General features: G+C 51.4%; 1 protein-coding gene across 4 annotated transcripts in view; it reads left to right on the top strand.

Annotated features, from left to right (window-relative positions):
* IGDCC4 (immunoglobulin superfamily DCC subclass member 4) overlaps window positions 1-25,771 on the top strand; it is a 40,315-nt gene extending 14,544 nt beyond the window's left edge. The window contains exons 4-20 of one of the 4 annotated variants that reach the window (XM_023255185.2): window positions 3,260-3,396; window positions 4,701-4,841; window positions 8,664-8,819; window positions 9,624-10,037; window positions 10,560-10,724; window positions 11,263-11,400; window positions 12,275-12,448; window positions 13,452-13,691; window positions 13,844-13,945; window positions 16,132-16,315; window positions 17,077-17,204; window positions 18,735-18,905; window positions 19,158-19,295; window positions 20,434-20,539; window positions 21,037-21,265; window positions 22,035-22,196; window positions 22,761-25,771. In XM_023255185.2, coding sequence (XP_023110953.2) covers window positions 3,260-3,396; window positions 4,701-4,841; window positions 8,664-8,819; window positions 9,624-10,037; window positions 10,560-10,724; window positions 11,263-11,400; window positions 12,275-12,448; window positions 13,452-13,691; window positions 13,844-13,945; window positions 16,132-16,315; window positions 17,077-17,204; window positions 18,735-18,905; window positions 19,158-19,295; window positions 20,434-20,539; window positions 21,037-21,265; window positions 22,035-22,196; window positions 22,761-23,171 — 3,196 coding nt within the window. In that variant the 3' untranslated portion in view covers window positions 23,172-25,771. The remainder of the gene's footprint in view (window positions 1-3,259; window positions 3,397-4,700; window positions 4,842-8,663; window positions 8,820-9,623; window positions 10,038-10,559; window positions 10,725-11,262; window positions 11,401-12,274; window positions 12,449-13,451; window positions 13,692-13,843; window positions 13,946-16,131; window positions 16,316-17,076; window positions 17,205-18,734; window positions 18,906-19,157; window positions 19,296-20,433; window positions 20,540-21,036; window positions 21,266-22,034; window positions 22,197-22,760) is intronic. The other 3 variants (XM_023255187.2, XM_023255188.2, XM_023255186.2) reach the window with 3 other exon arrangements.
* The last annotated feature ends 608 nt before the right edge of the window (window positions 25,772-26,379 follow it).

Consider the following 26,379-nt stretch of genomic DNA (forward strand, 5'->3'; position numbering starts at 1 on the left):
CATCCACCAACTGAACACAGACAGTTGTTACTATTGTGATTATTCCCTCCCGGTCTTTTAAAATATGGGTATATTTTATATCATTGTAAGTATGTGTTTAGAATTTGTGATTCATAGATAATATTTTTAATGTGAAATAATAACACATTAGGGTCAGGGTTGGGAAGGAGGCAGGACAGGATTATTTAACCCATTTTTCAGATGAGTAAGCTGAGGCCCAGACATATGATATCACTTGGTAAAGTCACATATGCTGGAACGAGTTCTCCCCACTATGTCACAGCTGCTTCTATGTTAGAGCTTGGAGTTTTAAAACAAAGTGTACAAGGGCATATGTTTTTCCCAATTTAAATTTTTAAAAGTTTTATATTTCCAAACTAATAAATATTCAAAATTTTTATTTTTTAATTTTTTAAATGTTTATTTATTTTAGAGAGAGAGACAGAGACAGACAGAATGTGAGCAGGGAAGGGGCAGAGAGAGAGGGAGACAGAATCCGAAGCAGGCTCCAGGCTCTCAGCTGTCAGCACAGAGCCCAACGTGGGGCTTGAACTCAAAAACCTTGAGATCATGACCTGAGCCTAAGTCAGATGTGTAACCGACTGAGCTACTCAGGCGCACCCCCCCCCCAAATTTTTTTTTTAAACACAACAAATAAGAAGTTCCAGTAATCACACTGCCAGAGAAAAATCTCCTTGAATGATGTTAAGCTTCACCATCCTTGACTTTTTCTGAGCATATCCTAACATATCATTTATCTGTTTTCCAAAAATAGAACTGCTTCCTAAAAACACTGTTTTGTGACTTTTTCCCCCCACTAACCAAAATATCTTGCACATACTTCCAAGGACAGAAAAAGATTTTAACAAAACAGAAAAGATTTTAGATGAACACAAAAGTGGTTCCATCCAGCTTTTGTTGGCTGCAGTGACAGCACCGCATGTGAGGAAAGATATCCCTTCTTTCCTTCCTCCCTCCCTCTGTTTTTGTCCCTCTCCCTTCCTCCCTCCCCCCTCCTTCCTTCCTTCCTTCCTTCCTTCCTTCCTTCCTTCCTTCCTTCCTTCCTTCCTTCCTTCCTTCCTCCCTTCCTTCCCATACATAAATAAGGAAATGTTACTTGTCCAAGGAGGTATTGGCTCTTGGGTACATGAAGCACAATTTCCGTGGAAAGCCTTGGAAACTTTGGGGTTAGGAAAAGTGAACTGGTCTGGCAGAAACTGTGCAGGCAAGTTCAGCTAGCTAGAGTGAAGGAAGAGGAAGGATCTTGGAGGCAGAGTATATTAAGTGGAGGAAACCTGGATGGGGATAAAGGTGTTGTTTCCCAGATGGGTTCTGCTTGTCCTTCCCCACTGGTCCTTTCCCATCAAATTTTCCTGGCCCAGGATTTTACCTCCAACTACCCTTTGCCTCCATGTCCCTTTTCCCCCGCTGGCCCCAGCACTGACATGGGCAGCTGCTGGAGCTGAGGGTAAGATACTGGGGCAGAGGTGGGCTTACCCATGGAATGAGGGAGGGAGTAAAGCAGGTTTATGTTTTTTCTCTAAGTCTTTGGGCCATAGTAGGTCTCTAGGCCTGTGGCCAGAGTTTTCTCCCAATACCCTGAGCCAGTCCCCCTCTCCTGTGTTTAGATTTTTTCATAGCCCATTTTCCAGTGAGCCAAGGGACCTTCATCAACCACACTGCTGCCCCACTCCCTCTCTAACTTTGGCCCAGTCTACATCCGGGGACCAGCACCATTGCTCTGTGGAGAAACTAGGACTCTCAACCTTGAGCTGACCCTTCAAGGATCACGGTTGGAGGATTCAGGAAGACGCATTCCCCTGCTACTTGGGCCAGAGCCCATTCTGCCTACCACACCCCCAGACCCATGGACACTGCCTTGCCCGGATTGCATTATCTCTCAAGCAAGGTCTCTGAGCCTTTCTAATCTGAGTGGCTTTTCAGCCTCTAACCAACAGGGCAGAGAACACCCCCTTCATCCATTACCCCTCGTAAGTAATGTCTGCGTTGACTGGGGCTTGCTAGGGACCTTGTCCCTTCCACGGGTATTCTCAACCATTTAATGGCTGGTGAGACAGGCAGGTAGGAAGAACATGGGATGTGGAACCAGAAGACCTGGGTTCAAGTTTTAACTCTGCTCCAGCTGTGAGACCCTGGGAAAATACCTTGCTGCCTCCGAGCCTTAGTTTTGTCACCAGTAAAATGGAGGTTGTGATGTCCTCTATCTCTTCAGATTGTTTTGGCTCAGATGACACTGTATGAATAAAATGGATTTTTATCAGGGAGGGAGGAGGTAACATAGGCAGGGGGTAAGCAAATTGACACTGTATAGAAGGCTGTGTAAGTCTTGCATTGTCAGCTCCCAGAATCCCAGGTCCCCTCCCTGGAGACAACCACCATTACCAGGGACCTTCAGTGCAAGCATATTAAGTGTTCATATCCTCACACACTGTTGTGCACCAAACATGCTTTGGAGATTGTCCTGTTTCAGCACACATGGAACAGCCTCCTTTTTTCTTTTTAAGTATTTTTTTTTAATGTTTATTTATTTTTGAGAGAGAGAGAGAGAGAAAACCAGCAGGGGAGAGTCAGAGAGAGGATCTGAAGCAGGCTCGGAGCTTCCAGCAGAGACCCAGACACGGGGCTTGAACTCACAAGCCATGAGGTCATGACCCAAGCCAAAGTCAGATGCTTAACCAACTGAGCCGCCCAGGCACTCTGAGCTGTCTCCTTTTTAACAGCTGCCTAGCATTCCATCGTGTGAATGTACTCAAACCGATTTAGCTAGTTCCCACCCTACAGATGGACACTTGGATCGTTTCCAGTCTTCTGCCTTTGTAGTTACAGTGCTGGAGTGAATATCATTAAACATGTTTTTGTGTACATATATGAGAATATCTGTGGGATAGAGTCCTCGAAGTGGCGTTGCTGGGTCAAAAGGCATGTGCAGGGTTGATTTTAAGATCTTACCAGCTTGCCCTTGAAGGAAGCTGTATCCATTGGCATGGCGATCGACACAGGAGTGTCTTCCCTCCATTATCTCATCCACAGAGGGTGTTAGAAAACACCCAAAGTGATCTTTGCCAACCTGATAGGTGAAAATGGCATCTTACAGCTTTCATTTGCATTTTTTTTTATTATAAGAGAGGCTTGAAAGTAAAATGCTGTCAGTAGTTCAGGCTGGAGAGGGAGGTGGACCTAGGACAGCTCCCTGCAGAGCTGCTGCCCACCTCATAGGTGCCCTCTCCCCCTTCCCAAGGCTCATCATTCTTCCCAACGGGGTCCTCCAGATCCTGGACATTCAGGAGAGTGACACAGGCTCCTACCGCTGCGTGGCCACCAACTCAGTCCGCCAGCGCTTCAGCCAGGAGGCCCTACTCAGTGTGGCCCCCAGAGGTAAGGGGGCAGGCTGGATGGGGAAACCTGGGGATTTCTGGACCAGCCACCTCAGAGCTGGGAGGCACCTCGTGAGGTCCAAGCTCTGCCTTCAAATAGGTGACAGTGTATCAGTCCCACTGGGCAGGTGTGGAGTACCACCCAGCAAGTCAGAAATAGAACTGGAGCTGGAACCCAAGACTCCAGACTCCCAGTCCAGCTCTCTTCCTGCAGAGGCTCTGTGTTCCCTTGGGTTGGGTGGAACATCTCGGGCTGGGGACAGAAGTGGGGAAGGGAGGCATCTGAAGAGGGTGTGTCAGTGCCCTGAAGCCATGGTCCCTGCCTTTCTGTGTCTCCTGAGGACTCTGGGCATTAGGGGATTGGCTGGGCACCGAGAATCTGGTTCCCTGCAGTCTGGTGCTCCTGTCCTCTCCATTTCTCCGAAAAGTTCCTGTTCCAGTGTAACACAGTAGGAAAGGCACAGGCTTTGGGGTCGGAAAGACCTGGTTTGAATCCTGGCCTCTCTACTTGCCATCTATGTGACCCTGGGCTGTTATCAAATGTCTAGCTCAGGGAGGTTGTGAGAATAGCTGAGATAAGAGTGGAAAGCGCCTGGCACCCAGCAGGTGCACAACGGATCTTAGTTCAGGCCTCCCCGAAGGGCCTTTCACTTGCCTCCCTTTGCCATGACATCTCCCCCGAACCCTGCACTTCTGCACATCTCTTCCCATCCCCCCATCTCAAATCCCCTGCTCAGGTAAGCAGGTTTAAGTCTGGTTCACTCTCTGTGCCCAGGGTCTCTGCCTCCACCTGCTGGACAAACCAGGTATTCGCCATGCTGACCCAGGGGGCCAGGGTCACAGTGAGAACTTGGCAGGGAATCCACGCTCAGGAGCTGCCAAACTGCCGGAAACTCGACCCCTACCTCCTACCTTTCCCACAGGGGAACCCAAAGCCCTTTGAAGAAAGGACTTGCCTAAGGTCACACAGTGCCTTAATGGCAGTGCTGGAACCAGAAACTATGACTGTTGACTCCACCTCCAGGCTCCAAGTCTTCTCATGACCCTGATGGTCCTCTGCCTGGAGGGAGGGTTTGATTTGGCAGGGAAGAATGGCGGTGCTGTGCCAGAGGCCAGGTTTTTCCTCTCCAAGCTCCAGGAGAAAGAGCTCTGCGGAACTATGTGGCTGCTTTTGCCACCTGTCAGATGAAACCCTGGCTGTTCTCTGCCCCACCTGCTTCACCAGGTGATTCTGAGCATCAGGTGAGGTACTGCATGTACGGACACCTAATAGTAAGGCTGCTTGCTGGCCTGCCCTCTCTCCAGGGTCCCTGGCGTCCACCAGGGGGCAGGACGTGGTCATCGTGGCAGCCCCCGAGAACACCACAGTGGTTTCTGGCCAGAGCGTGGTGATGGAATGTGTGGCCTCAGCTGACCCCACCCCTTTCGTGTCCTGGGTCCGACAGGGTAAGTGGAGGGAGGGGACTCAAGGTCATGGGAAAGGAGGGGGTAGCATCTCATGTGTCCCCAAGTTGGGAAGCTATAAGGGTGACCACTCTATAGTCACCTACCTTTGGTGTGGTGGGAACTCCTCTTCTAGGGCCGAGTATGGGGATGGGGGAAACCTGGACAAACTTAATCATCAGTCTTTGAAGTGCATTTCCTCTATGAAACACTCTAGTTCTGCCGCTCACGTAACCATTACTGAGACCCTATTTAGGGTGGTCTCAGCAGTACTGCAAGTGAATGTGTGAGAGCTAGAAGGGTGCCGCGCAGCCATCGAATCAGGTGAAACCAGGCCCCCACTGCTGGTCTGCAAAGCTGCTGCCGTGTATGCTTGGCTTCACGCTGGGCACAGTGAATTTAAAAAATCAGATGAGACAGACAGGGACTCTGTGGTCTGAACTCATCATAGTCTGGGTGAGGGTGATAAAACACACACCATGAAAAGAGGTTTGCCTGTATTGGGCAGCACGTGATAAATGCCAGGTAGGACTGCGTTGCTCTCAGGGTAATGAGGATGCTGGCCAAACATCACCTTGCAGTCTGCTGAGCACTTCCTGCCAGAGCCTGGAAGAGCCCTTTGAAGGGGATAGGGGTGAGGACTATTATTCCCAGTGGACAGATGAGGAAGCTGAGGCTCAGAGAGCCAAGACCCAAACTTTAGAGCCTGTTCTCTTTCTGGTACACCACTCCCTACAGTCCTAACTGGAAGAAAAGCAAGGATTATTTTTGTTTCCATTGTCAGTGAGAAGTGACCTACCTCAAATTGATAACAGAAGTAAGTCTTAAACCCTGCCCTCTTTACCTTTCTTCCCCGACTCAGTCTACTACCCTACACTGGCTCCTTTACATAAGTTTGTACCTCATATTCAAAAGAGTATGCAATCGGGGCGCCTAGGTAGCTCAATCAGTTAAGTGTCTGACTCTTGATTTCAGTTAAGGTCATGATCTCATGGTCGTGAGATTGAGCCCCATGTTGTGTGAGGCCTGCTTAAGATTTTCTGCCTCTCCCTCTGCCCCTCCCCTGTGTGTGTGTGCTCTCAGAAAGAAAGACAGAAAGAAAGAAAGAAAGAAAGAAAGAAAGAAAGAAAGAAAGAAAGAAAGAAAGAAAGAAAGAAAGAAAGAAAAAATGTAATGTATACGTAGAGTTTAAGGAAAAATAATAAACTGAACAAGTATGTATCCCCCCGCCCCCCAGGGACATGTGAGTGGCTCAGTCAGCTGAGCGTCAGACTTCAGCTCAGGTCATGATCTCACAGTTTGTGAGTTCAAGTCCCACGTCCGTCTTGCTGCTGTCAGGCTGTAGCTCAGAGACTGCTTTGGATCCTCTGCCCCCTCTCTCTGCTCCTGCCTCACTTGTGCTTTCCCCAAAATAAACAAATATTTTAAAAATGAAAAATAAATAAAAAAAATAAAAAGTATATATCCCCCCACCCAAGCTGGTGAGATGTAACAGTGCTGGTGTCTTTGGGCCTCCCCAACCTGCACACCTCATTGGATTTGTGATACTTGCTTAGTTATTGGGATCCTGGGGCCAACAGGACCCTCATACTATTATTGGAATGAGCCTGTGGTATCACCCAGAAATTCTAATATCAGTGTTTCTCAAATCCTGACTTTGTATCATGATGACCCAGGGAGCTTATTAAAACTGCAGACTCCCTCCCTTCATGCCTGGTCACTTGTGAACCAGGAATCTTAATGTTTAACAATTGCCCTAGGTCCTTGCTGCTGAAAGTGTGGTCTTTGGACCTACCACCTGCACCTACTTAGAAATGCAGAGTCTGGGGCATGCCCTAGGCCTCTGCATCTTAAGTTTCCTTGAGATTCTGTGATTCGAGTACACAGTGAGGGTTAGAGAATTGCTGTCCCAGAGAATCCTGATACCTATGGGAGCTCCCTTACAGAAAGTCTGTTAATAGCACTCCTGGACAGAGACTGGGAAGAGAAAGCCTGGAAAAGGATTTCCTTCCTGATATGCTGGTCACTGTTCCTTTCCTAAACGCTTACTCCACAAAGTCAGGGAAGAGACATAGCTTTTTGTTTTGTTTTCTTCTGATTACAAAAGTTGTGTGTGTTCATTGTAGAAAACTAGGGAAAAGCAGAAACAGAAAACATTCCATTTAATCTCTCTTTGAGAGATTAAAATTGTTAACATACAAGTGTATTTTCTTCCAGATTTTCTTCTATGCATATGTGCATTTTTCCCTAAAATTGGGAGTAGTTCCAAATCTTACTTTCAGTCCACAGCATATCATAAGCATTTTTCCATCTCTAAAACTTTTTCAAAAAGTAATTTTATTTTATTTTTTAAGACTCCATGCCCAACATGGGGCTTGAACTCATGACCCTGGGATCCAAGCGTCAGATGCTCTACCGACTGAGCCAGCCAGGTGCCCCCCAAAAAGTAATTTTAATGACTATATTCCATCATTTGAATATAGCCATAATACAACTTGCCAGTTTCTCCTGTTGAATTTTTAAGTCCTTTCCAGTTATCCACTATTACAGTTAACATTACAGTGATCAGCCCTGTTCATATCTCCCCAGAACAGCTGCCCACAAATGGGATCCCTGGGTCAAAGTCAAAGTGGAGACCGCATTAGCATTTACCCTTTCTCTGGCATTGCAGCTTACCTTTTAAAAAACCTTTCCTAATTTGGGGCACCTGGGTGGCCCATTTGGTTAAGCATCCAACTTCGGCTCACGTGTTAGGTTCAGGTCATGATTTCACAGTCCGTGAGTTTGAGCCCTTTGTGGGGCTTTGTGCTGACAGCTCAGAGCCTGGAGCCTGCTTCAGATTCTGTCTCCTTCTCCCTCTGCCACTCCCCTGCTCATGCTCTGTTTCTGTCTCTCTCTCTCAAAAAAAATAAATAAATAAATAAATAAATAAATAAATAAATAAATAAATAAATAAACATTAAATTTTTTTTTAACTTTCCTAATTTGATAGGTGAAAATTAACATCTGTGTTTTGATGTGCATTTCTTTGATTATGTAAAGCTGAACACTTTTGTGTATTTCTTGGTCATTTGCACTTTTTCTCCAGATTTTCTGTTCATGTTCGTAAAGCACAGGCTTCTTTTTTTTTTTTTTAAGTTTATTTATTTGAGGGTGGACATGCAGAGAGAGAGAGAGAGAGAGAGAGAGAGAGAGAGAGAGAGAGAGAATTCCAAGCAGGCTCTTTGCACTGTCAGCACACAGAGCCCAATATGGGGCTTGAACTCAGGAACTTGAGAGATCATGACCTGAGCCAAAACCAAGAGTGGGTAGCTTAAGGGGGCGGATCTGAGTCACCCAGATTCCCCTAAAGCTTAGGCTTTTAAAATGGTTCTCATTTCATATCAAGATAAAAGTCTTCTGTATGTTCAAATCTTTGGCTTTGGTCAGATCTTTCCAGCCGTATCTTCATCATAATATTGGGACAACACCATACAGGAGGAGTGAGTTCTTGAGAGAAATGAATTTAATAATAATGGTAACGGTAATCAGTGACTAGTTTACTGAGCACCTGTTAGGTGCCTGCATTGTGCCAGGCCTTCTCACAAACCTTATTTGTTTCACCCCCAGAGCAGCCCTTCCAGCTAGGGGCTATCTGTCCCCATTTTACAGACAGAGACACTAGGGTTCACAGAGGGTCACTTGTCTAGCAAGGGGAGGAACTGAAATTCAAATAAGGGACTGCTGTGTTCTCTTAGTCCCGCGTCGAGGGGCCCCCGGATGCAAGGAGTAGATGGAGGGCCAGTCCTCAGTGCCCCCTCCACCGCTCTTCCTCTCCTCCCCCAGACGGGAAGCCCATCTCCACGGATGTCATCGTCCTGGGCCGCACCAACTTGCTAATCAGCAGCGCGCAGCCCCGACACTCGGGCGTCTACGTCTGCCGCGCTAACAAGCCCCGCACGCGCGACTTCGCCACGGCCGCCGCCGAGCTCCGCGTGCTGGGTGAGGCGGGGTGGAGGACCCGGTAGTAGGGGCTCAGGGGGACCGGATTGGGCCGGGTCAGCTAGGAGTGGGGAAGGGAAGATGGGGAGGGGGGATGGGCAAGCGGGTGTGTTAGAAGGACCGAGGGGCAACCCTGGAAGGTGGAAAAGGGCTGGAGCTAGGGGGACGGCGCTCAGGGGAGGGGCCCTTCGTTAGGGTGGGTAGTGCAGGGGACAGCTGGAGGAGGGGAAGAGCGGGAAAGGATAGGAGGAAGGGGTGGGGGAAGTTGAGGCAGGGAGAGAAGGAGAGGGGTGGTTAGGGCATGACTTGGGTGATTGGGGGGGGTGGCGACGGGTGGTCTGAGCGGGACCTAGGTAATGGGGGGAGGGGTAGGACTGAGGGTTAGGGGAGACGGTGGGGTCGTCTGGGTGGCACGAAAAACTGGGGGACGGAGTTGCTCCGGGCTGGGATAACTGTGGCGGGCGGGGAGTCTCCCCGGTGTGGGAGACACTGGAAGGAGGGAAAGAGGTTACGGTACCTGAGGGAGAGGGGTGAGGCCCAGGAGGAGCTAGGGTACTTAGGGGAGGCTCGGGAGGCCCGGGGACAACTGGGAGCGAGGAGGAGTAGGCTGGCGGCGTGGGGCTGGGGTAAACGCGGGAGGAGCAGGGGTAGGGCGGCGCCACATGCGAGTATTTGGGGGCGGGGTGACTCAGGGAGAGGATGGAGCGAGCGGAGGGCGCGCGGCAGCCGGCCGGGGTATGCGGAGAGGCTGCAGGACCCCTGGCGGCCGGAGCGCGCGGTCAGCGTCCCCCTCCCCGCCCCCAGCGGCCCCTGCCATCTCGCAGGCGCCCGAGGCGCTGTCGCGGACGCGGGCGAGCACGGCGCGCTTCGTGTGTCGAGCGGCCGGGGAGCCCAGGCCCGCGCTGCGCTGGCTGCACGACGGGGCGCCGCTGCGGCCCAACGGGCGCGTCAAGGTGCAGGGCGGCGGCGGCAGCCTGGTCATCACGCAGATCGGCCTGCAGGACGCCGGCTACTACCAGTGCGTGGCGGAGAACAGCGCGGGCACCGCGTGCGCCGCCGCGCCCCTGGCCGTCGTGGTGCGCGAGGGGCTGCCCAGCGCCCCCACGCGGGTCACGGCCACGCCGCTGAGCAGCTCCACCGTGCTCGTGGCCTGGGAGCGGCCCGAGCTGCACAGCGAGCAGATCATCGGCTTCTCCCTCCACTACCAGAAGGCACGCGGTAAGTCTGCTGGGAACCCGCGTGGGGGCGCCCTGAGGGGGGCACAGGTTAAAAGACGGATGGGTTGCCGTGTGGGTACCTTTGGGGATAGGGTGGGATGGGGTGGGAGCCCGCGGAACAGACCCACATAGGTATGGGCTAGGTAGTACTCTTCGATGTGCTGGAAAGGTCAAAGTGTGCAGCACATTTCCCCCTCAGCCACAGCCTGTTATGATAGAGGAGGAAGAGGATGCTTTTCCTCCCAGAGAAAAATGCCTTGGCACTCCTGGAGCCAGTTTATTATAGCTGCAGCAGGAGTCACTTCAATTAGACAACAGAAAGAACTTCCTAGCCAGCAGAGGAATTAATACAGTGGGACTAGAAGCCAGGGAAGTCTATACTCTGGGGCTCAGATGATCTGATGATTTAGTTACAGACTATTCCAGAGACTGGGGCAATGTGAAGGATCCCTAGATAACCTCCAGCTGGTAGGCCTCTGGGGGTGGCCTTGTGACAGTCTTTGTCCCTGTGTCACTGCCCCAGGCATAGACAATGTGGAATACCAGTTTGCAGTGAACAATGACACCACAGAGCTGCAGGTTCGAGACCTGGAACCCAACACCGATTATGAGTTCTACGTGGTGGCCTACTCCCAGCTGGGGGCCAGCCGCACCTCTACCCCAGCACTGGTCCACACGCTGGATGATGGTAGGGCCTCTAAACCTGCAGTGGGCCCCTTGGGTTCCAGAGAATTCCCTGGGGATGGTAGTTCGGCTTCTCTTTACTAGTGTTTGCCAAGGGACTTTTACCTGCCTCATGTCATCTTTTGTGCCCTGTAAGGGGGTGGGTAATGGTTCTTCCCAATTTACAGTTTAGGAAACTGAGGCCCAGAAAATGAGAGTGACTTGCCCAAGGTCAGTAGTACAGCTGGGACTTGAGGACAGGTCTTGATTCCCTCTGTCATATGGCCCTTCTCAATATCCATGTACCATCCAGTCAGGCAGGGGCCAGTGACATGAAACCATTGGATGTGGAAGATTGTGCCCCAAACCTTTTTCTGGCTTTAGGGTGGGAAGGATGTCCCCTCATCTCCAGTTTGGGGCTCCCCTGAGAGGCTCCCTTTCCTCCCTCAGATCCCGGGCCTACTTCTGACTTGCTGTGTGACCTGGGCAAGTCTCTGATCGCTCCTGGGCCTCACCTTCCACGTCGGTGGAGCAGAGCTCACGCTGATGTTCTTCTGTCTCAGTCCCCAGTGCAGCGCCCCAGCTCTCCCTGTCCAGCCCCAACCCCTTGGACATCAGGGTGGCGTGGCTGCCCCTGCCTCCCAGCCTGAGCAATGGGCAGGTGGTGAAGTACAAGATAGAGTACGGTTTGGGAAAGGAAGGTAAGTGGGGGCAGGGCTCCACCTACCTGGGAATTATTGATGTGAAGGGCTGGCCAGAGCAGCTGAGGACCCAAGTAGAGGTGGGGAGAGTCTGAGGAAATTAAGCAGAGAGGTAGAGTAGGGAAATATGAACTTGGACAAGAGGAGTGTGGGCTAGGTGTAGGGAAAGGTAAAGAGGCAAAGCTCAAGACAGAGGCCTGAGTTCTAGCCCCACCTCCTCTACAGCTATAGTGGGTAATGCGGTTAAGTCCCTGCCTCAGTTTCCTCATCTGTGAAATGAGGCAGGTAGACTAGATAATCCCTGGGGTCCCTTCCAGCTCAAAAAGCAGATGAGAGAACAGGAGGTGGAGGGTGTGCTTGTGGGATTGGGGAAACAGAGCATTGGGGACGGCATGTTAGGGCAGATGTAGATGATCTAGGGGAGAGGGTGTGAAAGGGATAAAGAGTTAGGAGAAGGCAAGTGGCGGGGGGGGGGGCAGGGTGAGAGTGAGAAAGGAGGGAAGCATGAGGAAGGGGGCTTGGGGTGGTCATCAGAGCTCCAATAGGCAGGCGGTACCTGATGGCCTTCAGAGACAACCCCTTGTGCCTGCGTCCTAGAGTGTGTATGAAGGGATGGTCACAGACAGTTCATGGGGAAGTGCGGAGTGCATGCTGTGGTTCTCTCCACTCTGAGCTGAGGCTGATGGCCTGTGTCAGCCCAGGCTGGAGGCCCAGGAGTCAGCTCTGGAGCCATGACTGAGGGGTCAGTGCTGAGAGGGCCTCAGGCTCCCATGGGCGCCGAGGAACCACGATCTGGGGTGGAATAGTTGGTATAGGGGAGTTTAGGGGTCCTGGTCTTTAGGTGGCCACCCAGTAGCCATGTTTCCTGTCCCAGCAGATCAGGTTTTCTCCACCGAGGTGCCTGGGAATGAAACACAGTTTACGCTGAGTTCGCTTCAGCCCAACAAAGTGTATCGAGTACGGATTTCGGCTGGCACAGGAGCTGGCTATGGGACGCCCTCCCAGTGGATGCAGCACAGGACGCCCAGTATGCACAACCAGAGCCACGGTAGGGGGTCTGAGGGGAGAGGAAGGACCGTGTGTGTGTGACTGGAGTGTATGTGTGCCCTTAGAACTCAGGCCCAAACACCCTCTCCTTCAGAGACCTTCCATGGCTCCCCCTGCTTGAGGGGTAAGGGAGGCCAGGTGTAGAGGCGAAGGGCTGGCCTTTACAGACACACCTGGGCTACAGTGTCCCTTCTACCTGCGTGATCTTGGACAAACCATTCACAACTCTGAGGCTTCATTTATTGCCAAAGGTGGCATAAGGATTAATAATGCATTGTGAACAAGTGTTTAGCACGTAATAAGAGCTTGTTAAATACTAGTTGCTTTTCATTGATCGTGATTGTTGGTTTTGTCAAGAGGCCCAATAATACAGTGATTAAGTGCAGACAGAACCTGGCACATATGCTCTCTGTGTGACCTTGGGCAAGTCGCTTAACTTCTCAGTTTTCTTATCTGTAAAATGGAGACAGTAGTATTTTTGTTATTTTGTAGGGTTGTGAGAATAAAACACATGTACAAAGGGCTTAGAACAGTGTCTGACACATAATAAAGCCCCACTCTTAGGCTCCAAGTCGGCTCCCTACACCAATGGCTCCTTCCCTCCTTTCCAATCTCAGCAACCCCTGCGACCCCCTTGTCTGTCAGTATCCACTCATGCATTCCTTCAGAAGAATTATGGAGCCCTACGCTGTGCCAGGTACTATCAGCACCGCCCCAGAGGTGCTCCTCGCTGACCTCTTTGCAAGCGCTCAGGAGACACGCCTACATTCTCAGCACTCTGGGTGTGTAGAATAGGGAGTTCACCTCTAGACTGAGCTCAGGTCTGGCACAAGGAGTGGTGGCTGAGTGTCCATTCACTGCAAGGAGGCTGGCAAGGCTCTCACTCAGTGCTGGCTTCCTGCTTTTGGCTTCCTCCTACCTGTCCCCCTCTCCCACCTCTGGCTTCCTTCTCCTCACTTCCCATTCTCTCACCCCTTCTTCCCATCCTGCTCCTTTGCCCCCAGTCCCTTTTGCCCCTGCAGAGTTGAAGGTGCGGGCGAGAATGGAGTCCCTGGTCGTGTCGTGGCAGCCTCCCCCTCACCCTGCCCAGATCTCTGGCTACAAACTGTACTGGCGGGAGGTGGGAGCCGAGGAGGAGGAGGCCAATGGTGAGAGTCCCCCAGGGGGCCGCGGAGACCAGGCTTGGGATGTGGGGCCTGTCCGGCTCAAGAAGAAAGTGAAGCAGTATGAGTTGACCCAGCTAGGTGAGGAGGGCTGGGGGAGGGAGGGAGATGGGCATAGCCTTGGTTGGGAACGGGGCAAGCTGGGCATGGGAGTTGGGAATGGAGTGCTATCTGGGGATGAAAGAGTGGCCTCAGAGGTCCCTCTAGCCAGTGACCCCCATGACCTTCCCCAGCCCCTGGCCGGCTGTACGAGGTGAAGCTTGTGGCATTCAACAAACATGAGGACGGCTACGCAGCGGTGTGGAAGGGCAAGACAGAAAAAGCTCCCACGCCAGGTGAGGGGGCTGGGGAAGAAGAGGGAGGAGGGCTCTGTTGAAGGGTCTGTGTGCTTCTTCCTTTCCCTTCCCTCTGGGCCAGCCTTGGTGGTCAGGCCATCCGGTAGCCTCAGCTACCCCCGGACCCATGCTCTTAGGCTCAGAGGTCCTCTTCTAGCCCCAGACAGCCTCTGTCGCAGACAGAAGCTTCAGCTGGTGCACTTTCAGGACTGCTACCGTATTTTCCTTACCCACGAGCAGTGCTAATTTGGAAGGTTTGGACAGAGAGAAACCCCATGGTTAATCGGTGACTCCTGACCCTGTTTGACCTTTAAACATGTTTTAAAATACATCCACCTACATCACACTGCCTATCAGATTATCCCTCCACTCTAGGCAGGGAGAGTGTCCTTATGTGGCCCATCAGGAAAGTGAGACTCAGAGAGGTAAAGGGACTTTACCCAAGGTTGCACAGAGCCTAGACTAGAACCAGGACTCTTGGCTGCCCAACAAGTCTTTCCACTGTAGTACACTGCCTACTGGCTTTGTATGGGCCACCTTGGGTGCCCATCATGGATCCCCTCACCCCTAACTTCCCAGGCTGATTTTTAACCATTCGGTTTTGTCAAAGGAGCCCTCAACCAGGAGCCAGGAGACCTGAGTTCTAATTCCAGTTTGTTCATTCAGCAAATATTTCACTAAGTGTCTACTGCCCTGTTCTGGAAATTTAGTGATGAACAATACAGATAAGGTACCTGCTGTCATGGAGTTTATTTTATTTTATACTTATGTAATGAACACATCATCCTGTAGTACTCACTATATATGTCTTAGTTCGGGCTGCTATAATAAAAATACCCCAGACCGAGTGGCTTAAACAACCATTTATTTTTCACAGTTCTGGAGGAAGTCCGAGGTCAAGGTGCCAGTAGAGTCAGTGTCTAGTGAGAGTCCACTTTCTGGTTTACAGACCATAGGCCATCTTCTCACTGTATCCTCACATGGCAGAAAGGGGGCTGGAGGGCTCTCTGGGGGGTTCTTCTACAAGGGCAGTTATGTGCTGAAAGTCTGGGTCTCCCCCTCCATCCCCACAATTCATACATTGAAACTCTACCCTCCAATATGATGTACTAGGAGGTAAATAGGATTAGATGAGGTCGTGAGGGTGGGGCCCTTATGAATAGGATTGATGCCCTTATAAATGTCACAAGAGAGCTCACTGCCTCTCTCTGCTGTCCTCCATAATATCATACAAGGAGAAGTTGGCAGTCTTTAGCCCACAAATGGGCTCTTACCAGAACTTGAGCATGCTGGCATCCTGATCTTAGACTCCAGCTTCCATAACTGTGGGAAATAAATTTCTTTTGTTTATAAGCCACCCAGTCTATGGTACTTTGTTATAGCAGCCTGGATGGACAAAGATAGGAAATAATCCCATTCATGAGGGCACCACCATGTGTTCAAATGTCAACATAGGAATCTGGCAGGAGGCGCAAACATTCAGTTCATAACAATATGCAAGAAGCTTTTCTTTTTTTTTATTTATTAAAAAAAATTTTTTTTTTACATTTATTTCTTTTTGAGAGGCGGAGACAGAGCACAAGTGTGGGAGGGGCAGAGAGGGAAGGAGACAGAATCTGAAGCAGGCTCCAGGCTCTGAGCTGTCAGCACAGAGCCTGATGCGGGGCTCGAACTCACGGACTGCAAGATCATAACCTGAGCCAAAGTCGGACACTCAACCGACTGAACCACCCAGGCGCCCCTGCAAGATGCTTTTCTGTGTACTTAACAAATAGTAACTGATTTAGTCCTCATAACAATACTATGAGGTAAGTATATTATCAGCTCCACTGACAGAATAGGGACTGGAGGCAGAGAGAGATTAAGTAACTTCTCCCAGGTCACACAGCTAGTACATGGCAGAGCTAGAATTGGAACCAGGGTAACCTGGCTCTAAAATCTGCTTTTAATTGCCATGATTTGTTGCCTCTCTCTATACAGTTTGCTACTTATATGACCTTGGCCAAAATCACTTAAATTCTTGGGAGCCTCAGTTTCCTCATCTGTGAAGTGGGAATGATGCTACTCAACTTTCAGGATCGGAGGAGAGAGGGTGAAAATAAGTGCCTTGGGAACTTCAAACCACTGCCCATATTTCGGGATGAGTATCCTCCCTCCTTTCCCCACACTCTGTTTTCACCTTCCAGACTTGCCCATCCAGAGGGGACCACCCTTGCCCCCCGCCCACGTCCATGCGGAATCAAACAGCTCCACATCCATTTGGCTTCGGTGGAAAAAGCCAGACTTCACCACGGTCAAGATTGTAAACTATACTGTGCGCTTCAGCCCCTGGGGGCTCAGGAATGCCTCCCTGGTCACCTATTATACCAGGTAGGGAAGCCAGCTAATGCTGTGAGGGGGGAGGAAGGCAGCAGCTGGTGATGGGGGGGGGACCCCCAGGGATGCAGGAACCTTTCATGGCTCGCATGTTGCACTGTGGCACACTGAGGGTCTGATGCCCTGATGGTGACAGGTGGAAAAGGGGAGTCCTGTTATCCCATCCCCTCACACGGAACCTCATACTCAACCCCAGAGAATGTGATGCAGGACAGACCCATTTCTTCGACCTCAGAAGCCTCCTGACATGATGGGGAGGAGAGAGCCCAGATGCTGTGCTGAGAGGGCCCCCAGTCAGATTGGAAGGCACAGCCATTGCCCTGAGGAGCTGTTGGTTTGGCAGAGGAAAAATTGCATAAAAATATAATAGAAAACACTACAAAGCAAATAAAATAGGCTAAAGTAGAAAAACACGATAGTTATGTACAGCTGCAACTAAAGGACAATTAAGTCAAGGAAAAGATGCATCAGAGATGGTTCCTTGGGTGCTCAATGACTTGGATTAATCCAGGCAGGTTTCCTGGAGCAGGACGCCTAGTTCGGAGATTGGACAGAATACCTTGGGAGCAGCGTACATCCAGACCTCTCTATAGGGCCCCTGGGTGGTGTCAGCGGCCCCCATGCCAGAGAGTAGATTCCCTGCCCAGGGTGGGGCCTGGAGCTGGGCTGGGCTGGACTGGGGGAGTGGATTTGGAGGGACCTACCCTGCTAGGAGGGGGTGCCTGAAGCACCAGTCACATTTCTTGCCTCAACAGTTCTGGAGAAGACATCCTCATTGGTGGGCTGAAGCCGTTCACCAAATATGAGTTTGCAGTACAGTCCCACGGAGTGGACATGGACGGGCCTTTTGGCTCCGTGGTGGAGCGCTCCACCCTGCCTGACCGTGAGTGGCCCCCTTGCCAGCAGTCCATCTTTTACAAGCAATCCGGCCTTCTTTTTTTTTTTTTAATTTTTTTTTTACATTTATTTATTTTTGATAGAGCACAAGTGGGGGAGGAGCAGAGAGAGAGAGAGGGAGAGAGAGAGGGAGACACAGAATCCGAAGCAGGCTCCAGGCTCCGAGCTGTCAGCACAGAGCCCGATGTGGGGCCCGAACTCACAAGCTGTGAGATCACGACCTGAGCCAAAGTCGGACGCCCAACCGACTGAGCCACCCAGGCACCCCGGGCCTTCTTTTTTGATACGTCCCTCAGAGCCCCATTTCTGTCTATCGTTGACTTTGCATTTGTGTAGGCCAGTCCTGTGCTTTAGGCATAAACATAATAAGATTTAGAGGAGTGGCTTCTTTTATGGGACTGCCAAGACCTCACTGAGTTGGTGAAGAGGGGCCAGGTCAGGGAGGCGTCGTGGATTCTACATTTGGGTCCCCATCCTGCCCCTGGCACACCGGAAACCGTGGGCAGATCCCTTCCCCATTGGGCCTCTGTTTCCCCATCTGTAACAAGAAAGGATGGGGCCACTCACTGTCCAAGTCTGTGACTGTGTAACCTCTAGAAATGGCATTCCAAGACAAATGGGTTTTTGTTCTCATAGCAGAGGCTCTTCAGTTCTATCAGCCCTAAAACTGTTTACCTTCCCATAGACAGAAGACCTTTGTCCCAGGATCTGATATAGGAAGACGTTTGGGGGGTGGGGGTGAGAGCTCTGCACTCATGGATTTGTTCTTTAAAAGCACTCCTTACAAATTGTTTCTCACCTACTTATGACTTCAGTTATTGTGGTCTTAAACTGCATAGGAAGTTGAGGGGGCCCCATTGTTTTCTCAGAGGAGACTTTATGACATTGGCTCCCCAGCACAACTGGCCGTGCTACAGACAGGGGATGTTTTCTCCTTTTGCAGATGGAGGGGTGGGAGACTAGAGCTGAGAGTCAAAGAGGGTTCTGACGGCCTGTAATGCTGTGGCTGTCTTACACCTTAGAGCCTTGGGTCCCCATCTCATCCTCTGCCAGGCCTTGAAGACCTGAAACCCCAAAGATCTGACCCTTTCCAACTCATTAGTCACCTGTGTCCCTACTTCTCACCCTTCCTCATTCACCCCCATCCCCCGGGATCAGCTTCTTCTCTAAAAACAGAACACAAAGACTTCCAAGGTTGTACTTCTCACACTGGGCTTCCCATGACCCTTAGGACCCGTGTCAGGGGCAGACATAGACAAAGGCTACATAGGGCATCAATGAATTTTACTTGAAGACTTGGAGAGTTTCTGGGAGGGGAGAAGTAGTGAAACCTTTCCAGCTGTTTTCCAGAAACTCCCCAGTTAGAGATCAGATCTCATTTTGTTTTGTGGCTTGTGGTTTGTCCAGTGAAGGAGGAGAAAGGGAGGCCATGTCCTCATGCCCCATCTCCCAGCTGCCCCCAGAGCTGGGGCTCTCAGTGACTGTGCCTCTCCTCATCTCTTCCCCTGCACCCCAGGGCCCTCAACGCCTCCATCCGACCTGCGCCTGAGCCCCCTGACGCCATCCACCGTTCGGCTGCACTGGTGTCCCCCGACGGAGCCCAATGGCGAGATCGTGGAATATCTGATTCTATACAGCAACAACCACACCCAGCCCGAGCACCAGTGGACCCTGCTCACCACGGAGGGTGAGGGCTCCCACACCAGGGCATCTGAGCAAGAGCTTCCACACTCTCTCTCCCTTTCCCAACCTCTCCAGTGGCTGGGTTAGTGGTGAGAGTGTGGCTGAGGTTTGTCCCGGGGGTTTCTAGAAGGAAGAGGCAGAAGCTGGTGCCTGAGTGGGAGAGCATACCTTCCGAGTCCTGCTTCCCAGGCTATCTCTGCATCCCATCCCCACCCAGCCCCCCAACCCTGCTCTCCCTGCTTCCCCCTGCCCCCAGGAAACATCTTCAGTGCTGAGGTACACGGCCTTGAGAGCGACACGAGGTACTTCTTCAAGATGGGGGCACGCACAGAGGTGGGGCCTGGGCCCTTCTCTGGTCTGCAGGATGTGATCACTCTCCAGGAGAAGCTCTCAGGTATGAGGGCAGGGAGGGAAAAGTGGGTCCATCCTGGGACAGCCTAAGTTCTTCTGAGGCCCCTCAAGTTGACCTCTAATCCTAAAGTTATCTCTTCCAAGGCCCTGTTCCCAGGCACAACTACCATTTTATCATTTTGGACAGCTGGCCTCGTAGTTTGGTGCAGAGAGGACAAATTTGAAGGGGAAATTGGGTGTAGTTCAGTGGTGATTCAGTCGAGAGGTCAGACTTGTGGGAGACTGGCTTTGTTCTTTGGGAAATTGCTTTGATTGGAGGATTGGTGTGGAGACATGACGAGCCTTATGGAGTGGGAGTGGGCAACAGAACTGGCTATATAATTTGCAGGGCCAAGTGTGAAACGAAAATGTGGGGCCTTTCTTGAAAAATTAGAATTTCGGGGCACCTGGGTGGCTCAGTTGGTTAAGCATCTGACTTCAGCTCAGGTCATGATCTCACCATTTGTAAGTTCGAGCCCTGCATCAGGCTCTATGCTGACAGCTCAGAGCCTGGAGTCTGTTTCGGATTCTGTATCTCCCTCTCTCTCTCCATCCCCCACTTGCACTCTGTGCCTCTCTCTCTCAAATATTATTTAAAAAAAATTAGAATTTCAAGATGGTGACAGCAGAGCATTAAACCAAGCACAGAGCCCTTCCAAGTGTGAGCCCCGTGAGACCACCCTTGTAGCATACCCACGAAACCAGTCCCAGTTGTGTTTCACTGAAAGGCCAGGTTGACAAACAGGGACCACAACTTCAGATTTCCAATGAGGAGGATAGTCAGAGAGGCAGTGGTGGACCCCTTCTTGCATTCTGAGTGTCAGGGGGCACCTGGGTGGCTCATCGAGTTAAGTATCTGACTCTTGATTTTGGCTCAGGTCATGATCTCACAGTTCATGAGATCAAGCCCTACATTGGGCTCTGTGCTGACAGTGTGGAACTTGTTTGGGATTCTCTCTCTCCCTCTCTCTCTCTGCCCCTCCCCTACTCATGCTCACTCACTCTCTCCCTCTCTCAAAATAAATAAACTTAAAAAAATACTTGAAAAAAAAGAAAAGATTTTGAGTATCCAAAGGGTGAGACTCTATGAACCCTGAGCCTCTGGCCTTGACCTGTTCTGTCCCCTCTGTCTCCACCACCAGACTCCTTGGACGTGCACTCAGTCACAGGCATCATTGTGGGTGTCTGCCTGGGCCTCCTCTGCCTCCTGGCCTGCATGTGTGCCGGCCTGCGCCGCAGCCCCCACAGGTGGGTGAAGAAGCCAGTCTGACTACAGAGAGGAGAGATTTCCAGAAGGGCTCCAGAGATGAGAAAGCAGGGAGAATGGCCACGATTTGCCAAGGAACCCTCAGCGCCTCCATTAAAATTAGGATTCTAGGATGGAGGGATTGGGGGTGATATCCTCATGAGAGAGGGGAGTGGGTTTAGGGGAGCCCCCAGCCTACCTCCTCAGCAAGGGCGGGCATAGGCAGAGCTGCCTTCTCTCACTCTCTCTGTAGGTACCAGCATCTTGGAAGGAGGGACCCCAAATCTTCAGATACCTGGAGTCAAGGGAGGGAAGGTCCCATTTGCAAAGTTTCAGCTGTTTTGAACAGTTTCTTAATCATTACACAGACAGGGAAACCAAGTTCCTGTCCAGAGATGGACAGGAACCTGCCCAAGGACATAGGCTGAACTAGATCCCAGTCCTGCCTCTACCCCTCACTTTTTGACCACTGTGCCTGATTCCCTATCTTCCCTTCCAGAGAAGCCCTCCCGGGCCTGTCCTCTACGGCCAATGCTGGGAACCCTGCACTGTACTCTAGAGCCCGCCTTGGGCCCCCCAGCCCCCCAGCTGCCCATGAACTGGAGTCCCTTGTGCACCCCCGTCCCCAGGACTGGTCTCCACCGCCCTCAGACATCGAGGACAGGGCTGAAGTGCACAGCCTTATGGGTGGCGGTGCTTCAGACTGCCGGGGTCACTCCAAGAGAAAGGTAAGCCTGGAGCCTGGGCAGGTCAGAGCCCCACACCACAGCTCATTTCCAAATAGGACACCTGGGGGCGCAAGAGTACAATGTGTGTACCCAGAGAGAAACTCCTCCACCCTCCTCCTCCCCTTCCCTGGACCAGCTGTAGAAGAAAAGGCACTCTCTCCTTCCTCCCTGAAAGGGTTGGCAGGGCAGGGAAGCAGATGGGCCTCCATCCCTGGCAGAATAGGTCAGTCTGGTTCTCCTGGAAGGAGGGAAGGGCCTCCTGTGGACTGTTTGCCGGTGACTCAGAGTGGCCACAACGCCCAGATCCCTCCTTGTGCTGGGAGCTGGAGAAACCTCTAAGACCCATTCCCCCCAGTCCTGACCGGGACAAGAGGCTGGTCAGCTTGGCTATGGCCCGCTGAGACCAGGACCAGGATAAGGTAGGCCGACATAGGGCAGGCACCTTCCACGCCAGCAGCGGTGGCTCATCCTGCCCTTCTCTGAGGAGCCTGCTCAAACCCATGAGTGCTTCTTCCCCCTTTCCCTGCCCCTGTGGTGAAGGAGAGCCTGCTTGGCTCGGACACTTCTAGGCTTTGCCAAAGCAGGTGGTATTAGGCTTTTCTGCAGGAAGAATTCTCCATCCTCAAATTCACCCCCAGACTCTCAGGCCCTCCCCACAGCCCTAGTGGGGAGGTAGCAAGAAGGCCAAGAGTCTCCATCCACTTTCCTCTCTTCTGCTCTCCTCTTCCACTCAAGCCTTCAGTGCTCCTGTGTCTTTCCCCCCTTGCAGATCTCCTGGGCTCAGCCAGGTGGGCCAAGCTGGGCAGGTTCCTGGGCTGGCTGTGAGCTGCCCCAAGCAGGCGCCATGCCTTCTCTGACCCGGGCCCTGCTGCCCCCTGCTGGAACTGGGCAGACACTGTTGCTGCAGGCTCTGGTGTATGACGCCATAAAGGTCAGTGTCCTGGGAAGGAGGGGCAGGAAAGGAGAGAAGGGGCTCTGTGCTTGTGAAGAGTAAGTAGTGAGCTTTCTGGTGACCTCTGAGGGTAATTTCCCTGGGGATGGAAGTCTAGCTAGGAGAGAACCCCTGGAGCCTCTGAAGGTGGGCGGGTGAAAGGCAGGCAGTTTCCGGGAATCTGTTTCACCTGAGTTGAAGACAGTCGCTCCTCTCCCCATACCTGTGTGGGCCCGGCAGAATCACCATGGATCTGAGGGTGGGCCTGCCCTCAGTGCATTCTGCCCTTCCTCCTATGCACTGAGGCTCTGACTAAATCTGGTACTTCTGAACTCTGGGCAAGGGCAAATGGGTAGTAGTCCATTCTTCTCTGCCTTTGCGTCGGCCTGATCATCATCTCTTGTAGGACAATCATTGTACTTCCTTTACCAACTCCCAGGTGATACACACTCTGGGGCTTGGGGGAGTGGGTCAGTCCTCCTCCACGCCAAGTATGTTGGTCGTTCTTCTGATGATCATTGTCAGTGATGATTACCTCGTCTCTGTGTTCTCTGCTCTGACCAGGGCAATGGTAGGAAGAAGCCACCCCCAGCCTGCAGGAACCAGGTGGAGGCTGAAGTCATTGTCCACTCTGACTTTAGTGCATCCAAAGGGAACCCTGACCTCCACCTCCAGGACCTGGAACCTGAGGATCCCCTGTCTTCGGAGGCTCCTGACCTCACTTCGAGTGTCGTGGATCTAGGGCAAGGGGTAGACTGGCTGGACAGGGAGCTGGGAGGGTGTGAGCAGGCAACCACGGGGCCAGACAGACTTACCTGCCTGCCAGAGGCAGCCAACGCTTCTTATCCGTACCCAGACCTCCAACCTAGTGAGGCTCTGGAGGAGACCCCTGGGAACAGCTGCCAGCCAAAGGCCCCCTGCCCTCTAGGAACCAGCCCAAGCCTGCCCAGAGCCCCAGTCTCCTCCTCTGCCTAGCTCCCCTACAGGGTGCAGTTTGGGGCAGGCTGGTGTGAGTCATGGCACGTGTGGCTGAGTATATACACATGTGTACCTGCAGCTCCTGAATATCATCAAGCTGTTTGGAGCTTCCTGGGGTGCTTTGGCCATGGGGAGAGGAAGAAATGGTGTTTTCACTCCCCCCACACTCTGTGACACATGTGAGGGACCTGTGAGGCACGGCCGTATGTGTTGTACTCATGTGCACGTGCTGGCTGGTGAGCTGAGGAACTCTGGTCTAGGCAGTGGTCACTATGGCCTAATTGATCCTCCAGGTCAGGACAGTGACCCAGAGTGGTCAGTCCCCAGCCCAGTGGGCCTTCCCCCACCCCTCCCCCCCGCCCACCTCCGTCACCTAGCTGTTTATTACACACTCTGAGAGTGTCTGCAATGCCCTGTCTGACAAAGACAGCCCCGGCCCATTTTCCGGTCTGGCTGGGCTGAGTGCAGTAGGCCCTGAATGCCTAACATTTCGCATCGCTACCCGTCTCCCTTGCCCCTGTCGCCCAGCCCAGATTGAGAGGGTGACTCTGGCTGCCCTCAGAGCAACTCTGCATTTCGTTTTGTAATTTGGGAAGTGCCTGGTTTTGGAGATCCACTCCCTCGGGCTCTCCTCTCCTCCCTTCCCCTTCACTACTCTTGTGCTCCTGTCAGCCCGCTCTCCCAGTTCTGCCCTGCTTCTTCTTCTCCCCGATACTCTTTCCTTTCCTCTCCGCTGTCCATCTGTCTCCTGTCTGTCTGTCTCTGCTGTCTCTCACACCTCTCCCAGACTGCATCGTGTGGTTCACCTGCCTGGGTTCAATCTCTGCATCCTTCCCTAACAACATGACTACCTCATGTCTGCTTTGAGGCCATAGCGTGACTTCTGTGTCCGCCATTCACTTCACTCGCCATCTTCCTGACCCTCTTCTCTCTGTGCCGCCGTATGTCTCCCCCCCCCCCCCCCCCCAGGCAGACTGCCAGCCCCGGTGCAGGTTTGGAGAAGACCTTCCAGTTTCCCTTGCATCTCTCTCTCTCCCTGGGATTGAGACAGGAGGATTCTCCTTGGAGGTGATGGCTCCAAGTTCACGCAAGGGGATTTCTGAGACCGAGAAAGGGGAATGTGACCTAGAGGCTCAGGATAAAATGATTCCCTCCCTTCTAGGCAGGGAGGCAGGGTTGCTAGATGGAGGGGGTTGGGGCCCTTCCTTCCCTGCTGCAGCCAAAGCTGGAGAAGGAGAGTGGGGATTAGGGGGCACCACAGCCCAGTGACTTCCCACTCTGTGCCCTAGGAACATGAGCTGCTGGACGGGGGTGAGAGGAATTTCACCCTCTAGGTGCTGGAAGCGAGGTCTTTGCACAGGACAAGGGTAATTGGCTCATTTCATTTTTTTCCTTTAAAGTCAATCCTAAAGTCATTTTCTGTGACCTGTCACACAGGGACAAGCTGGACTTCTATTTCCTGTGTAGAGAAGATGAGCCATTAATGTGATTTTGCACCCCAGCCTCTCATAGGAGCATAGAATGTGGGACTTTTCTCCCTAAATGGATCTTTTTAACTGATTGGCACATAAAGGGTTAACTCTGGCTTCTGGGCCAAATTGGAAATAACCAGTCTATCCTTTCTTTTTCTTTCTTCTTCTTCTTCTTTTTTTTTTTTTTTTTTTTAATGGTGAAATGTCTCTCAGCAGAGTTGCAGCTTCCTCAGACCCTTTCAGCATCTGTGTTTATTACACTCAGGCGTCACTCACGTTTGACACGCGCACCTCCATTTCCTCCCCCGCCCCCTCCCCCTCCTCCAGCCAGCCTATGATAACACTAAAGATTATTCATGCTGGTTTGTCTCTCGTTTGGGACAGAATTGTCACTTGTACTATTTCTGTAGCATTCGGCGTTGCTGTAGCTAACACCACTGTATATGTTTCATCATTGCTCTGAAGGTCAAAAGCTTCGTTTTATTTCGCTGGTTTGATTTTTTTTTTTTTTTCCTAAAGGGGAAAAAAAAAAACTGCCCTGAATTAAAGGGCTGTTTTAACAGTAGGCTCTTAGCATTACGCCACATAGTCATTTTTCATGTTCTTGTTTAACAGGCACTGAGGCTCTGGTTTAAATTAAATAGCTGCAAATAAGACAATTTATAACCCATTAGGTTGGGTGGAAAATTGTTTCTCAAAAGCAAATAAGTAATAAATCTGGTATCTGCCTATAACTCACACTTGATAAGAAAGTGGCCATTACTCACTAGCCTTATATATGATTTGGGCCCTGGGTAATTTGGAAGTGTTAGGTTTGTGTCTTAGTAGCAGTATTTTTATTAGAAAAGAGTCTATTGGCCTTTTACAGGGTATTAATCCCTTTGTCACCTACCATCGATGCCTTACATTTTTTGAGTTTCATTTAGAAACCTTCCTTTTCTTGATGCATGACACGTGTAATCGGTACCTGCTCATTATCTGTCTGTATTTAGTTTATGCTGTATTATTTAATTATTTTTCCAGCATATTTTCCCCTCCTTACAAATATGATAGTCTTTAGTGTTAAGCCAAGGCATTGATCATGTATCTGTCCCTATAATGAATTAATAAACTATTTTCCAAACATGTGGAATGACTAGAATTTCCTCAGCCTTTCTCCCCTAGAGAATGTATTTCCTGCCAGGAGGGGAAATGCTGGTTGTGGAAGGTAGAGAGCAGGTGGTTCTGGGAAAGAACTGAACTATCTTCCTCCCACAACAGGCACTTAACCTAGGAAAGATGCTTTCTTTGATAGCATTCTTTTAGGCTTTCTGGGGACCTCTTTCCATCTGGGCGCACATTTGTTTAACTTTCTTGGGTGCAAAAGAGGAGTGAAGGAGCAACTCCAGAGGTTTGGGCTTAACGACTATTCTTTTGTGCAACTGTGGTCTCCAGAGTTGCTCATGGCTGCATATTCACACATAGGGGCACTGTGCCCCCGCATGCACACTCACTGTCACGAACACCCTGGTGTCCATTAACTCAAACCTGGGCACACAGCCACATACAAAACTCTGCACCCACGCCCCACATGCATCTCAGGTTCGTGGTTGGCAGTCGCTCTGCTAAGATCTTTACAGAGCCTGCTTGGTGCCTGCTTTTCTATTTGAGGGAACCAAGAGCCAGGGGCTGCCCTGCCCTGGACCACCCCCAAAGTGGCTGGTGGGCCCGACCGGTGTTAATTGACAGATCAT

The sequence above is a fragment of the Felis catus genome, chromosome B3 (assembly GCF_018350175.1).
Source record: "Felis catus isolate Fca126 chromosome B3, F.catus_Fca126_mat1.0, whole genome shotgun sequence".
In the NCBI taxonomy this organism is placed as follows: domain Eukaryota; kingdom Metazoa; phylum Chordata; class Mammalia; order Carnivora; family Felidae; genus Felis; species Felis catus.